This window comes from Nyctereutes procyonoides, unplaced genomic scaffold (assembly GCF_905146905.1).
Source record: "Nyctereutes procyonoides isolate TBG_1078 unplaced genomic scaffold, NYPRO_anot_genome, whole genome shotgun sequence".
In the NCBI taxonomy this organism is placed as follows: Eukaryota; Metazoa; Chordata; class Mammalia; order Carnivora; family Canidae; genus Nyctereutes; species Nyctereutes procyonoides.
Window position 1 is genome coordinate 1,804,746 of NW_026575141.1, and position 16,619 is coordinate 1,821,364.

Here is a 16,619-nt window from a genome sequence, read left to right on the forward strand (position 1 = left end):
TCCATGACTTTGGTAGTATTCAAAGACAATGGAAGAGATTAAAATTCATTCTTGTTACTGTCAGATTAAATTCATTTACAATAAATACGTGAACCTTGGAGATCAAAAGCTAACATACTTACGTAATTGGGCCTTGACATCAGGCCAGTTCCTGAATTCTCACGACAGATACACCATAATTTTTTTCCTTTTTCAAGTTTTTATTTAAATTCCAGTTAACACAGTATAATATTAGTTCAGGTGTAAAATTTAGTGATATGTCATTTACATACAACACCTTACATCCCTGTCACCCCCCCTTAATCCCCATCACCCCTTCTACCAGTCCCCCTACCCAAGCCCCTTCAGCAACCCTGTTTGTTCCAGTTTTTTTTTTTTATTATTACATAATCTTTTCTGTATGATGAAAAAGTTGTAGTCTCTTGGGAAATACAGTGTTGGCTCAATGAAATGTTGTTATACAATAGTCAGGATTTTAGAAATCAAATGCTGGTATGATGAATGATAACATGTAATCAAGGACAGCTGATGAAAAATTCTTAGTCACTGACTTAAGCAATCAACTGAGGTTCAGTTGAATAGAGTTTCATTCTGTTTTTGTAATGATGTTCATCATTGTCCTTAAAATACCTCCTTAGTTTACTTTGTGTTATCTTCAAGAGAAACCTCATTGGTAATTTATAGGTAAGAATTTTAAGTCACAGAAGATAAAGTCAGGAAGAGAACACAGGTGTCTTTAAACCTGATTCTTTAATTAGAATAGATTTGCTGTGCTTCTCATTGAGCTCTGTTTTACTGTCCATTTCAGAGAAATCAAATATGATGTGCTTCTCTATTTCCCAATCCTATAATGTAGAGACACAAACACAATGGTTATGACTAAAATGGAGTTCTTTCATGTGTGATGTTATACTATTCCCATTATTTCATAGTCATGTTTTAGATGTATATAAATTTAAATCTGAACAGTTTATACTCTTATTTTAAAAATCTTTTTATATGATATATGTAATGTCTTATTTTCTCCTGTTAAATTCTGTTTAAAATATATCACAGTTAAAATATGTTAAAGCCTCTTAAAAATTTTAAAACATGCAGTCAAATTAATTTGGATTCATTTCATTGATAATTTGTCATGAAATGAGAGACGATTTATGTTTACTTACACTAACAGGGTGGGGGATGGGGTGAAAGAGAGGGAAGGTTTGGTAAGAGGATCTCAGATTACTTAGCAAATTATTTTATGACATTGTCATGTACATTAGAAATTGCTATTTACAGAGAGTAAATTGGTATTCTAATTATTGATTTTGTTAGAACAGTTCTAGGGGGGATCCCTGGGTGGCGCAGCTGTTTGGCCTTTGGCCCAGGGCGTGATCCTGGAGACCCGGGATCGAATCCCACGTCAGGCTCCCGGTGCATGGAGCCTGCTTCTCCCTCTGCCTGTGTCTCTGCCTCTCTCTCTCTCTCTCTGTGACTATCATAAATAAATAAAAATTAATAAAAAAAAAAAAAGAACAGTTCTAGGAACCTTTACCTGGTAACATGTTTTAAAAGACTGGATCCAGTTGCTGCAGGTACTTAAAAATGACATAAATACATTTCTTTTAAAGTATCATATATATCTGGATTGTACTCATTCTAGCTGTCTTCCTGTAATTTATGCTAGATAGTTTTCTATTATATGCTATAGTGAAAGCTAATTTATTTTTGATGTTTATAGAGAAATTATTCCTTATTAAACCTTCACTTCCTTAGTATCAAGAAAGACTCCCTGTGAATTATTATTTGTCAATTTAGAGCAAATAACTTTAAATCCTTTTCTCATTTTCCTGGAATATAAAATTGATAGGGCCTATTGAACTGTTTGTCCAGTGTTAATTCTGATATTGTCACTTATAAAACATAGAGTTTTAATTGGCCAAGAATCATCAGATGTAGACAGTGTTTATGGGAAGTGTGTTCTGTTTGGGAGATTACTCTCTTAAAGGTATTAACCTGAAAATGTCTGTGAGTGCTTAATAATGAAAACATTAGAACAGTCTGTGGGTAGATGGGTATCACCTTGTATCTGGTGCATTCTTGAGGTATTGTAACAGTGAGCTGGAGTCTTTAGGCTGCCATTTGTACCTACATTTTTGTTTCCATTTCCATTGAATGGAACCCTCATCCTTGTAGGACTCATTTTGAGGCATCAGGGGAGAAAAAAATAGACAAGCTGGTGATTAGCAGAAAGTGGTTTTGGTATCTTGAGGAAAATCAAGGTGATCTGTTAGGAATGGGACTGGGCAAATGTGATTTTAAGGAGTATGGAGATAGAGGAAACTAGTAATACTTGGGCACTTGGGGCAGCTCCCTCCAAATTTTTATCTGTGTTTGAAAACTCCATATTGCTGTTAGTGCATTATTTGCGACTAGGTATGGTCATAGGAACCATAAAGTAGCTAGGCTTCCCATGTTTTTCTTGTATCAGAGTGAACATTTGAGCTCAGTCTAAAACAGTGGTGCTCAGTGGTGGGGCGGTATTGCTCCCAGTTAGGCATTTTAGAAATTTGTAGTGGAGCTCCTGGTGTTTAGTGGGCACGGATCTAGAGGTTTTGCAATGCCCGGGATAGTTCTGTCCTTTGAAGAGTTGTCCTGTGCCCTCAATTTTCTGTCTCATCAGAAATTTATGTAGTTGAAACTTACTTACAGCCCAGAACTTAATATATAAGCAGATAGTCTGTTTTGCATGGTTTTAAGGTATATGGAATTTTCCAAGAATGCAGCTGCTATGTAGCAGTAATTACAGCTGTTGCATTTGTGGTGACTTCACATATAAGGTCAATATTCAGGTTATTACATCTAGTGTGGTTAAGTTTGAGTATTTACGTAGTGCAAAATCATTATTTCATTACAGTTAGTTTCTTTATATAGTTTTCAAATAGAACACTTAGGGGTATTGTTTAAAAACTTTGTGTCAAATTATTGTCCGTTTTTAGGATAGCAAAGGGCATATTACAAAATGTTTGCTGAAAGAAGGTAGCGTTGTGTCTGTTAAGGGTGAAAACCACTGGTCTCAGGAAGCACCTGTTTTCATTATTATCTGGGATAGCCCCAGGTATCCTAAAGGGTTTACATCCTGAAACCTTACATATTACCTGGTGTAAGTTACAACAGTGAAATGTTGAAAGAAAGTGTTCTACTGCCTTTCTCTTTATAACACTGGTATTGAGGAAATTTGTGGATCGTTAGGAATATATAATCATAATAAATATATAATCATAATATATGTCTTTACTATTGTCATCTGCTCAGCCTAACTTTACTGTGGGTAATTATTCTTACTTCTAGAGAAAAGGTTAAGTACATTCTTGGACTTAAAGCCAGGACAAGGCCTTTCTTTGGTCTTGAAATCCCTTTGCAAGGGTTTTGTGTGTGTGTATATGTGTGTGTGTCTTTTTTTTTGAAGTGGGGAGAGAGAATGAGAGGAGGGGTAGAGGAGGGTCAAGATCACAACCTGAGCCAAAATCAGGAGTTGGAGGCTCAACTGACTGAGCCACCCAGATGTCCCCAGAGTTTTGTGTCCTAAAGATGATGAAATCAGCAGTGATCAGCTGATTCACAGCTTCCTAATGCTTCACAGAGTAGTATTTTTGCTTTACTAGATGTGATGACTACACTGAAGTTCTGTTTTCTGAACATAAGTGGAGATTTGTTACTTTAGATGAGGAAAAAAAAATAACAGGGCTATAGATATAATTTTACTTCAAAAAAGAGGCTGATCTAGTTATCACAATGTGAATTAAATAGAAAAAACAAAGCTCAGAATATCGCACTATAGTTTAATGAAAAATGTAATACCAATGTGTATTATGCTGTCTCACAGTTTTAATATATTTGAAGTACCATAAATAAAATATGAATTAAGCATGGGTTTTAAATCTGAATTGCTTTATAAAAAAACTACCCAGGAGAGCCCATTGTTCTGTAGTGGTTAGCTTGCGTGTTAAATAGGCCCTTTTTGCCATCTCACACTTGATGGGCTAGTCTGTCTGTGATCCCTTACTGTTTCTACTGTTTAGTTGTGGGCCAGTATCTAAAATAAGACTGCAGCTTTCTTCCTTCTCAAAAAGAAGGCCCTCAAAAGGGACATAATTGGGTCAAAAATTTTATTTTCATTCAAGAGAAGAGAAGTCTCCCGATTGGGATCAGTGGACATTCCCCAGAGCTGTAGGAAGTTGGGTGGATTAGAAGGCAGATTTTTACTTTCAGGCTTTTGAGTCTTCTGCTTTTCTTGAGCTTTGATTACATGCAAAGATAAATTTAAAGACTCCCTTAGAAAATAATGTTGGTCAGAGTTCAAAGAATTAAATACCTCATTTATTATTTTATTTGTTGTCTTATAATCACTTATTTTATTAGTGATTAATGGATTTTTGAATTAAATACATTTTTTTGCTAAAAAGTACACATTCATAACAACAGGAAAAGGGAAGATTGATTTATGAATCTAAGTATTGGAGTGGTATTTGGCTTTATATTTACCAAAGCAAATTATTTAGGGAAGGACATTAGTCTTGGTTAAAGCTTTTTGGCACATGAAGTGGGCTTGTCCACTCTGTTTCACTGTTATAAAATATACTTTAAAAATTGTGCTATGGGGATCCCTCGGTGGCGCAGCGGTTTAGCGCCTGCCTTTGGCCCAGGGCGCGATCCTGGAGACCCGGGGTTGAATCCCACGTCCGGCTCCCGGTGCATGGAGCCTGCTTCTCCCTCTGCCTGTGTCTCTGCCTCTCTCTCTCTCTCTCTCTCTCTCTCTGTGACTATCATAAATAAATAAAAATTAAAAAAAATAAAAAAAAATAAAAATTGTGCTATGAACCTTGCCACAGGGTGGGAATGAGGAAAGTGGACAGGAATATAACACATAAATTTTACTTGGTCTTCATTACTGTACATTAAACAACCAGGTCCTTAGGAGTAATGCATACGTTGTATTCTCTAAGTTACTCTTGAGAAACAACAACTAGCATTCATCAATCTCTAACAATTTAGTTACAGATTATTCATTACGGCTGTCCTTCAAACATGCAAGATTGCCACTTTTTGTGGAAGTCATCTTTTTTTTTTAAAGATTTTATTTATTTTGGAAGTCATCTTTTATTTATAAATTGTTCACCTTGTTTTTGTTTTATTTCTAAACTTGTTGAAGAGAGGCCAGTAAGTGGTGCCCTCTTGATCTCTTCCCACTGATTCCTGATGCCCACACTATCCGATTTCCATGCACTCTATGGGATGCTAGGTAACTATTAGCTGTCCTGCCAGATTTTCCTCCAGTGCCCAGGGTAGACTGTAATTCACTGAACCTGGAATTGGCCATGGAGTCCTCGTACGTCCAGCACTCCAACCAACTACTGCCAGCTCCTGGAATATGGTGCATGAGATGTCATTTCTTAATTATTTGTGCACACGGTATCTTGGTTCATTTCTTCTTTTCCGTTCCATTTCTTCTTTGCCCCTAGTGGTGGTGATTCTTCTTTCACTCCCCTCCTTCTTCTGTTAAGGGTGAAAACCACTGGTTTACCTATTCTTTTAAAAGCCTTCTACTTTTTCTCTTTACACAATTTTTTCCCAGAATTCCCTGAGCTCGGATCTGTAATAGTCATTCCCAAATCAGCGTTTCTAGCCAAGTCACAAATCAAATCTGAATGCCAGGTTCAAATATCTAATTGCCTACAATTCCATGTGGTGATTGTACCATTACTTTCAATTGACTATGTCTGAAATGGAACTCATTATCTTTCTTGCCCAAACAGCCTCTCTTTCTTAATTGACCATCATGGGTATTCATTTTCTGGCATCTGGGCATTTTTTGGCACCTTTGACTTCTTTCTCTTTCTTCTCTTAGTCACAGAGGATCAGTTTTTCCTACAAGAGTTCTTATATCTTACATGGTGTCTTTACTGCCAGTACCTTAAGCTCAAGTGTTCATCACCCCAAGCCACTGTCTCAAATTTGAGTGACCATCAGGATCACCTGATGGTTAATAAGAGGTTTATTAACACAGATTGGGTCCCACCCCCAGGGTTTTTGATTTATAGGTCTGGGGTGGAGCTGAAATATTTCATCTCTAACAGGTTCCTGCTGCTCTGGCTGCAAGGGAGAGAGTTGGCATGGGAGATGAGGCTACACTTTGAGAACCACTCATCTGTTGCCTTATGGTTTCCCTGTCCTATTTATCTGCAAACCTGTGTCAGAATAAATTTCCTGTAACACCCCGTTTCATTGCATTATTTCCATATTTTAAAAACTATTCATGGTGCTCTATTTCTTAACATTTCTTATCCAACTTATTGGTTTTCAAGGCTCCTCACAATTAAGCATAATTTACCTTTCTATTTTTAATTCTTACAAACAAGCTTTGGTGGTGGGGTTCCTTTCCATCTGTAATGTAGGTCCTTGCTCATGTCCCATCTCCTTCATGGAGCACTCCGTTACTACAGCCAGCCTTGGTAAGATTTTTTTTTTTAAGATTTTATTTATTTATTCATAAGAGACACACAGAGAGAGAGGCAGAGACACAGGCAGACAGAAGCAGGCTCCATAGAGTCAGCTGGATGTGGGACTTGATCCCGGAACTCCAGGACCACGCCCTGAGCCGAAGGCAGATGCTCAACCGCTGAGCCACCCAGACATCCCAGACATCCCAAGATTTCTTTTTTTTTTTTTTTTAAAGATTTTATTTATTTATTTATGATAGAGAGAGAGAGACAGAGACAGAGACAGAGACACAGGAGCAGGCTCCATGCCAGGAGCCTGACGTGGGACTTGATCCCGGGACTCCAGGATCGCGCCCTGGGCCAAAGGCAGACGCCAAACCGCTGAGCCACCCAGGGATCCCCCCCAAGATTTCTTAATATTAAACCTCAAGAGCACAATATTACTAACTCAGACTACAATCTCTAATGGTAGGGACCATATGCCTTCATCTCTTTTAAGGCCTGGCATAGGATTAAGTCTAAGAGAATTTACTACCCAGTGAATTGATTGATTTCCCTAGTTTGTGTTATTTCTAGAGGTCACTTGATTTGGAAGAAAATAATTAAAAATAAGTTCGTATGATTGACCGTAGGAGAGCTTAAACATTGAAACCGTAAGCTTATAATGAATACCCATCCTTCTCTCCTTTATAAATACTATGTGTCTGTAGTGGTGGATCTAGATTTTTTCCTTTTTTAAAGATTTATTTATTAGAGAAGAGAGAGGGTGAGGGCGAGCAATTGGGGGGCGGAGGGGCAGAGGGAGAGAAGGAGATTCCCTATTGAGTGCCAAGCTGGACATGTGGCTTGATCCTACAACCTAGAGATCATGACCTGAGCTGAAACCAAGAATTAGAGGCTCAACTGATGGAGCCACCCTGGCACCCTGGCTCCAGATTTTCTGGAAGGAGTGTTTGGGAGCAGAAACCCGGTGGCCCTGGTGTGTGGAGAGATGATAGGGAAGGGAGGGACACTTGTCTTGGATTTCTTTTTTTGAGTAGCCGTTAAACTTTTTATTTATATTGTATGTGATTTTACAGTATCTATATTCCTTCTAAATCTTCCCAAGCTACCTCAAAAGTTGATGACTTATGTAACAACTGATGTTTGATTCTACAAATCAGTTTATATTTCTTTATTGAATGTCTGTATGCCTAGCACCGCCTGTACAGTATTGTTCCTTCCCCCATTACCTCTCCCTCTTTTGTTTTTGCTTTGCCTGTGAAGCCTAGAGGCTGTTTTTGGTCATTTGCTGGGTGGGTATCTGATAGAGTCTTCAAATGAGCAGCGTCACTTCAAGCAACTGACCAACTGACCATATATGTTGTCAGTGATCTACTGTTTTATTCCTTTACCTTTATTTATTTTATTTTTAAAAAAGATTTTATTTATTTATTCATGAGAGACACACAGAGTGGGGAGCAGGCTCCATGCAGGGAGCCTGACATGGGACTCGATCCTGGGACTCCAGAATCACACCCTGGGCCCTAAGGCAGGCGCTCAGCCACTGAGCCACCCAGGCATCCCATCCTTTACCTTTATTTAGTGGGCTTTTAGGGAATTTGGGGGCTCAAGCATGAATTCTATCCCGTGGGTTCCCATTTAACACGGCTGTATTTCAGAGGAGGGGCGGTTAGAGATTTTATGGTTTCAGCCCTCAGGTTTACAGATGAACTAACCATGGCCTAGAGCAGTCATGTGTTTTTGAGGAAAATCACAAAAACCAGTTATGGCAAAGCCTGGACTAATTGGGAACCCCCTTCATTTCCAGCTTGATCTTCTGTGCATTTCACGGGTCTTTTCAAAGAAATGTTTGAGTATGGCCACACAAAGGACTACTGAAATGAAAGGGAAACAGGTTTGGGTGGTTTTGATGCTTTATTTCGGATTGAAGATTTAATGCTGTTTAATTTATAGTTTTATCCCCAGTGAACTAAACACGTCCATTTATGAAACAAAAAAAAATTAAGCTATGCATCAAAAAGCAATATCCAGAGGTAATTATTATGTTTTAATTTAAATTATAGATCTTATTTTCCTTGAGGCTTTGTGGGGTCTTGCCACTATTATTCAGGATATTGAGACATGAAATACTAGATGTATCTGATTCTCAATACTGGTTTTATGAATTATCTACTTAAAAATGTAGAAACTGTAGCATGTGACTGATGAGCTTGTCTGTTGCTCTACAGCTTCTGCGGACTGGTATTGATGTGTGTTTTCCCATAGAATGGAACGTGGAGCTGCTTTCCGTGAGTGCTGGGTGTGAAGCAAACAATAAAATGGACATTATTTGCATATTATGCCATTTCAATCAGAAATTTACAAAAGTATAAAATCATGATGGAGCAGTAATACAATGAAATAAACCATTAACTTGATGCTGCTAATGTTTGGATTGCCATACCCTGTACCACTGTGCCTTCTGAGTCAATATTTATGGTTTTGAATGTGCCTTTAAGGATTTCATTCCAACACTGTCATTAACTGTAACATATAGGTAGCCTCAATTACTCTGCCAGGTATCTTGACAGACGGCGGTGTTTGTTTATTTTTTTGGAGGAAGTCTTAAGATACATTATCCTTGGGTGATAGTGAATGTTAACTGTCAGATGAACATCATACTTAATATACTCCTGTGTGTGTGTGTGTGTGTGTGTGTGTGTGTGTGTTTAAATCAGGTTTGTCTCAAGTAAATGGTGCCACAAATGGATAATGGCAAACTGTTACATGTTTCTTTGTAGCCTAAGAGATTTATCCTCGTCATCTTTCGACTCTTCTCCCAATCAAACACTGTATCTTTTATAAGATAAGGAGTGGGACAGGATTTGTCCTGCAACCCATGCTGTGAGTCATTGAGTTCTAATATACTGTGTGCTTATTTCATTGAGTGAATGGATGCTTCCATTATTCTATTTAAAACAATCAGTGCCCATTTTGTATTAATGAATTTATTGAAATTCTGTTTCTATGAAGCTGAAAGTTTAATTTGATTATGTCTTATGGTATAAGTTGTGGCTCAGCTGTCTCAATCCTGGCAGAGGCTCTGCCGTTCTCTAAAGTCTGCTGCTTGTGTTATGCACTTAGGTATATATATGTCCCTCTTAGAATAGATTTTCATAGTTTCTCTTCAGGGTTTTTAAATTAGCGTATGAAAATAATAGGCTTTATAAAATTGGACATGACATGTATCAGCAAATGGTAAAACCAGAAAGAGAAATGGAGTAAAGAAAAAATCCCAGAGGACCTGACATTTTGCTAAGAGGTAAGCCATCACTTTTATTAAGTAACTTTAGAGATTGTTTAAGAAATACTGTAATTGAGGAGGGAATTATAGTGTGAGGATATTGCAAAGAAAATGAGAAGGGAAAGTCATGGTCATGTCCATGTTACAAAGGACGTTGATAACATCCCTTGAGGTTCAGGGAGTGTATATAAATCTTGAATCATAGTTGCAGTGTCAGTTTTTTGTTTTTTCATAGGTGATGTGGCATTCATAATGTTTTTCCATCCTTTCTGTTCTCCACTCAAGGAACTATCTTGAATATAGTGAATCTCTCTTCTCACTTCTTCCTTCCCTGTGTTCCTCTGGTTTAACCAGTTTTTGAAAATGGAATTTGGACACAAGTCCTATAACACAGAAAGCAGGTGAGGCATAATGAATTTATGCTGCACTTTCTCTGAGAATTAAGACCATGGTATTCTATTCCTAAGAATACTAGGATCTCTAATAAGTAGGAGTTTGTTTGTTTTTTGTTTGTTTGTTTCTTTTTTTTTTTTTTTTTGATTTTACTTATTTATTAATGAGAGACAGAGAGAGAGAGAGAGAGAGAGAGAAAGAGAGAGGCAGAGACACAGGCAGAGGGAGAAGCAGGCTCCATGCAGGGACTTGCTACCAGGTCTCCAGGATCAGGCCCTGGGCCGAAGGTGGTGCTAAACCGCTGAGCCACCCAGGCCACCCCCTCTTACCTAACCCTGAACCCAAATGTGAAATTTAGATTCTTAGAATTTCTTAGGAATTTGGGGTAACTGGGTGATGAGCACTAAGGAAGGCACTTGATAGGATGAGCACTGGGTGTTATACTAAATGTTGGCAAATTGAATTTAAATTAAAGAAAATAAAAAAAATGAACTCTTGGATAGAACCCCAACATATAAAGCCAATAAAAACAGCATTTTATCCTAATAATAAAAAAAGAATTTCTTTAGAATTTAAATTCTTAGAAATTTAGAACGTAGCCAAGAGGAGTAAAAGATTGCTAGGCAGTTAGTAAAGAATTAATGGATTAACCAAAACATTTGTTTAGAATGTTGTACACTAAAAACAAATATGACTTTGTTGGGAATTAGGAGCTGCTTTCAATCATACAAGTATTTGTTATTTTCAATAATTGTTTTTAAAGGAAGCATTCAAGGCCAGACTTGATATAACCAAGCAGTTGAAATACTTATTTTTTCTTCCATGTTCTGGAGTGTTGTGTTATCTACAACTAATTGAGAAAATGCCAGTATTTATGTACATTAAGATACATTTGCCATTGAGAAAGACAATAAAATGATTTTTGTGAAGATTTTTAAAAGTACGGGATTCAAGTATGTGAAGAAAATACCCTTTTGTCTTAACACATTTTAAAAGGAAAGTGTTGTATGTATGTAAAAGCTGTGAACCATACTTACTGGGCTTGAAATAGGTTTGCAGATTTCCATGGCAAATCTGATTTATATGGCTTGAACATTTCTTTTTTTTACTTTTTCTCATTTCACAAACTTTGCCAGTCCCTAAAGATCTTCTTGGAAACTCACTGTGCTAATAGGCAAGGTTGGCCTTTCCTGAGCTTCTCTGAAAGTAGTCCATCCTGAAACACTGACCTTTTAATTTAATAACAGTTTTATTTGAGAAAATGTTCAGATCCTGAGAGCTGAAAAGAGTGTTTTCAGAAAGGCCATTTTAAATAGTGGTCTCCAAATGGTATATCTTTTTCCTTCTGTGCTTTGGACCAGACCCATCGGAAGAAATAATGTATTGTTGCTTTCTGTATTCTATTGATTTAAAAACAAATAACATGAAACTTAGATTTGCTCAAAACCCATTACTATACTGGTTTATTTTTCTGCCTGGGCTTTGATTTGCTATTTTAGATTTTAGGCTCTTTATGCTAGGTCATGTTTTATCTTTTGTTATTTTAAATTCTCGCTTGTAGCTAAGGTAATTCCTTTTTCAGCTGTGACCCAAAATTGTAAATTTTTTTTTTTTTTTTCGTTTTTCTTTTCCAGGAATAGCTAGGGCATTAGAAAGACAGCTGTGCTTTGGTCTCTTTACTGACCAAAAGTGATGTCAATCAGTCCCTGGGGCATGTCTTTTTCAGTGGCCTCAAGAGTTTCTGGCCCTTTGCATGGCTGGTGCTTTCTCACTCCCACTTCTCTTCCTTGTGGCCTACCTAGATGACAGCACCATTGTTTCACACCTCACTGGGCAGGTGGTGGGGCTGATAGAATAGGCAGGATGGTATAGAGAAAGAGGACAGGCCTTGAAGCTACATTTCCTTCTTTGCAGTCCCTCCTTCATGGCTTCCTTCCTAACTTCCCAACTGGTCACCATTTGGTAATGGAGACCTTACTGTTCCATTTTAGGTTTATCACGTCTTCATAAAAAGCTCTCTGCTAATTTTGGCTTTTCCCGTAGTAGGAAGCCCCTAAAGAAGCGACATAAAATGCACTATGAAGACATGGAGTTACCAGCTCACTGAAAAAACAGATCCCATTGCTGCATACTCAGAGCTGGTATGCTCTCACCGAAGCCTAGTTTTAATAGTTTGAATGAAATTCATTTGAATTGTGATTGAGATTTTGATTGAATTTTGCCTGAGAAAAATGTTGCTGTGGTGATCTGAAAAAAATCCAGGGGGAAGCGGTCTGATTATACATATCAGCCTCACTCTGTAGATTCTAACTGGTATGGGAAACTTAAAGACTATAGTTTGTGTAGTATCAGTTGGGTTAAATATTTGTTCAATGTTTGCTACTAATTAGAGTTACCAGCTGTGAGCAACTTGAAAAAATGTAGTGTGATGTTTTGCTTGTTTATGAGAGGTAGCTGAAAAGGTGAAAATTATCACTTTGTAGAGTGCATAGTCTAGAACTTCATAGCCAGCTGACCCCCATGTAACCCAGCAGATCCTGGTTTTGCATGAGAAAATCAGAACTTGGGTAGGTTACCTGATTGATCCAAAGTCTAGCTGATGGAAAAGCAAAGACCATTCGGATCTTTGCTGAGCTATTACTGTCTGTGAATTTCTTTTTCTTTCTTTTTTTTTAAATTTTATTTATTTATTCATGAGGGACAGAGAGAGAGAGAGAGGGAGGGAGAAGCAGGCTCCATGAAGGGACCCTGATGTGGACTCATTCCTGGGTCTCCAGGATCAGGCCCTGGGCTGAAGACGGCGCTAAACCTCTGAGCCACCCGGGCTACCCTGTCTGAATTTCTCTGCTGGCGTTTGTATTATTTTAAATCTTTAATACTGAAAAAAGCTTTAAGATTTGCCTGAATGCAGACAGAATTCTCTGTTCTAGCTTTTTTTTTTTTCTTGATTTTATGTGACCTTTTCAAAGCTGAGACTTGTATCTTTCTCATCTTATATAGACTGTGAAGTAGGAGAGATGCCAAACAGCAGCATAGTGTATCGTTCAAAGGGACCCTGGAGAATGTCCATAGCAGAACAGCCTTTTGCAGAAAACTGTACAGAGAAGCTAGGAACTTCCCTCCAAGGTCCTCCAGGTTGTTGATGGCCATGCTGGGATTAGATCTCAACTAGTATTTATTCCTTTCTCTAATTCCTTGTCCATTATTCTGTTTTTATATTATTTTTATTGTTTTACAGCTTTATCGCGATGGATATACATTTTTATCTCATTCATCAGTGGATAGGCATTTAGGTTGTTTTCACTTTTGGAATATTGTGAATAATGCTGCTGTAAATATTTTCAGTTCTCTTGAGTATATACAGTGCCAGGGTGTAGAATTGCTAGATCACATGGCAACTGTGTTTAGCGTTTTGAGGAACTGCCAGAGTGTTTTCTGTGGTGGCCACTTCATTTTACATTCCCACCAGCAATGTATCAAGGTTCCAATTTCTTCACATTCTCACCAGCACTTGTTAATTATTGCTTGTCTTTTTGATTACACTGGGTTTGAATTGGAGTATCATTGTGGTTTTGATTTGTATTTCCCTGATGATGGGTGCTGTTGACCCATGTTTCATGTGCTTATTGGCAACTTGTATTATCTTTTTTTAGAGAAATGCCTGTTTCCGTCCTTTGCCCATTTTTAATTTTGTTGTCTTTTTGTTTGTGTATTCTGGATACAAGTCTTGTATCTTTGCCAGTATTTTCTCCCATTCCATGGGTTTGTCTTTTCACCTTGATGGTGTCCTTTGGTTCTATTGTTGTTTTCTGATAATCCCACACGTAAGAGAACATGTCCTTATGACTTTTCCCATATCTTCATTGTTATTGTCCAGTGTCAGCTAAATTTTAAAATACCTTGTTGTAATTCAGTTTTTGCATATGCCCTGAAGCACGGCACTTTAATGTGGAGATCATCAAATAAAGTGTCCTGCTGGTTTTCCACCTCATAGACTTCACCATTTGAAGTCCTGTGTGTATTCATAGATTCTCCCAAGCTTTTCTGGTGCTTTCTTCATCATGATTTTAGGTGGTGAGTTTCTAGCACAATGGAGATAGTCTCTGCTTATTTTTTATGGAAGACTCTTAAGGAACATATAAAATTTGTCTATTTTATTTGCTGTAAGAATCTTTACAAAACATATCATACAACATCTTCCAATTGGAAAGACCAGATGTTTCAAATCAAGTCACCAGGTATTTAGAAAGCTCCAGCTGTCAGCACTTTTCTGTGTTTCTCTCCAATTGTTGGCACTTGACATTGAATGATATATTTTCCAAAATATATGGCTTTAAAATTTTCATAAATCATAAATGCCTTTTTTCATAAATTATGGAAAAATGAATGTAAATACAATTGATTTTCTTCCTGTCACAAATGATTTTTTAAAGTAATTATATGAGGCACCTGGGTGGCTCAGTCGGTTAAGTGTCTAACTCTTGATCTTTGGCTCAGGTCTTGATCTCAGGGTTGTGAGTTCAAGTCCCATGCTGGGTGTGGAGCCTATTTAAAAAAATGTTTTTTGAAATGTTTAATTATCAAAATGAGAATAGTTCAGTGTCATTTTCCTGTCTGAAGTCCCTTTCTTACAGCATCTCCTCCCCTTATATGTGATTGTCAGACTTTAATGATAGGACATCATTTTAAAGAATTTGTACTTAATGGCTCAGTCCCCACTGGGCAGTAAGCAGCTCCTTGAGTTTATTATACATTTTGGCAGGTGTGGAAATTTCTAGGTCACCAGGGACCTTTTGATTAAATTACTCATGAAGTGCACTAATTGGTCTTTTCTGCAGTGCTTGGGTAGTTCCAAGGAGACTGACCAGCTGGCAGAACTTTGCCCATTAAGATCCAGTCTCAGCTTTGTTTTCTGGAGTATTTTCTTGCTTCTGTATTTAAGAAATCACTGATTTTAATCTCCTCCCACTCTTTCTATATCCTAGTTTCTGATGAAGAATTGAAGAGAAGAGTAGCTGAGGAGCTGGCACTGGAGCAAGCCAGGAAAGAGTCTGAAAACCAGAAACGGTGAGTTTTGTGGTATCGGAGACAGATTTTGGTGGACTTTGGTCATAATTATGAAACACCTTTGGAGAATGATTGTAATAAGACCCAGTATTGTGTTTGGCTGAACTTCAGAATGTGTTGAGTATATGAATGTGGCCATTTTCAGTTTTGGATTGTGCTTTTTTTTTTTTTAAAGATTTTATTTATTTATTCATGAGAGACCCACAGAGAGAGAGGTAGAGACACAGGCAGAGGGAGAAGCAGGCCTGATGTGGGACTCGATCCCAGGACCGCAGGATCACGACCTGAACTGAAGGCAGATGCTCAACCCTTGAGCCGCTCAGGTGCCCCTGGATTATGACCATTATATCTCTTGTGTGGTTCTTAGGTGTATGATTACTGAGAACTTTCTTAGTATGTAAGAAGTAGTTCTTGAGGATTCTCCAGGCATTTCTTAGACTAGTTAGTTTCTTTCACCAGATGTCTTTATGATCGAAAATTGTACAGTCTACAATGGGTGTTAAGGCTTACAATATTGTTGCTTACAGTGAAATGTCATATGAGTCCATATTAACATATAGCACCAGTTAGTAATGTCCTCACTTAAAAAAGCTGAAGACATTGCAGAGATATGTAAGGTTGAAAAATAAGATCCTCCATAGTTCTGTTCTATTCTTGAACATTTTATTCTTTTGTACATCAATGCAATTATTGTCATTACTAATACTACTACTTACAGCTGAAAGAATGTTCTCTGAAGTGTTTTTGTAATAATAGAAAACTGGAATGGTTGCCCATTATGGGGACTGGCTGAATGAATTATGATACATGCCTACAATGGAATATCAGACAGTCAAGTGGTTCCTTATGTGCTGATTCAGAAGGATGTGGAAAAGCCATAAATTGAAGAAAAGCAATGTTCAAAACAGCATGATAATATTTTTTTTTTGGTAAAAAATACTACTTTTAAAGATTTAAAGTATATACTTATAAAAATATGTGAATACATTTTGATCCAAGATACAGTCAAGTGCTTCCCATCTGTGTTACTTCTGGAATTTGCATATAGCAGAGTTTTATTATATAATCATGTGAATGTCTTTCTACTGTGAATACTAGGCACATGCCTACCACGTGTAGATGCTTAGTATATATTTGTTTTTATTTTGGATTGCTTAACTATTTTGTTTGAGAGAGCTAAATGTAAAGTCTTTGAATTGGATTCTAGTCCTCATTGACCACAGGACCTTTAACATATAATTTAACCTCTCTGGGCCTTAAAGCTTTTATTTCTTAACTGAGGGGTTTGAAAAATGTTCTCTAATATTTCTTTCCCTTTGACAAAGTGCTAAGCTACCACTAATTTGCTTGAAATGTGTGGGACAGGACATAAGTTTTATTTATTTTTTTTT

The 16,619-nt window shown here is 37.4% G+C and overlaps 1 protein-coding gene across 1 annotated transcript in view; it reads left to right on the forward strand.

The window, feature by feature from the left end:
* The window catches only part of CHCHD3 (coiled-coil-helix-coiled-coil-helix domain containing 3), a 276,896-nt gene that overhangs the window by 40,936 nt on the left and 219,341 nt on the right, over nucleotides 1–16,619 (forward strand). The window contains exon 3 of the mRNA XM_055307617.1: nucleotides 15,147–15,228. Within this exon, the coding sequence (XP_055163592.1) occupies nucleotides 15,147–15,228 (82 nt within the window). The remainder of the gene's footprint in view (nucleotides 1–15,146; nucleotides 15,229–16,619) is intronic.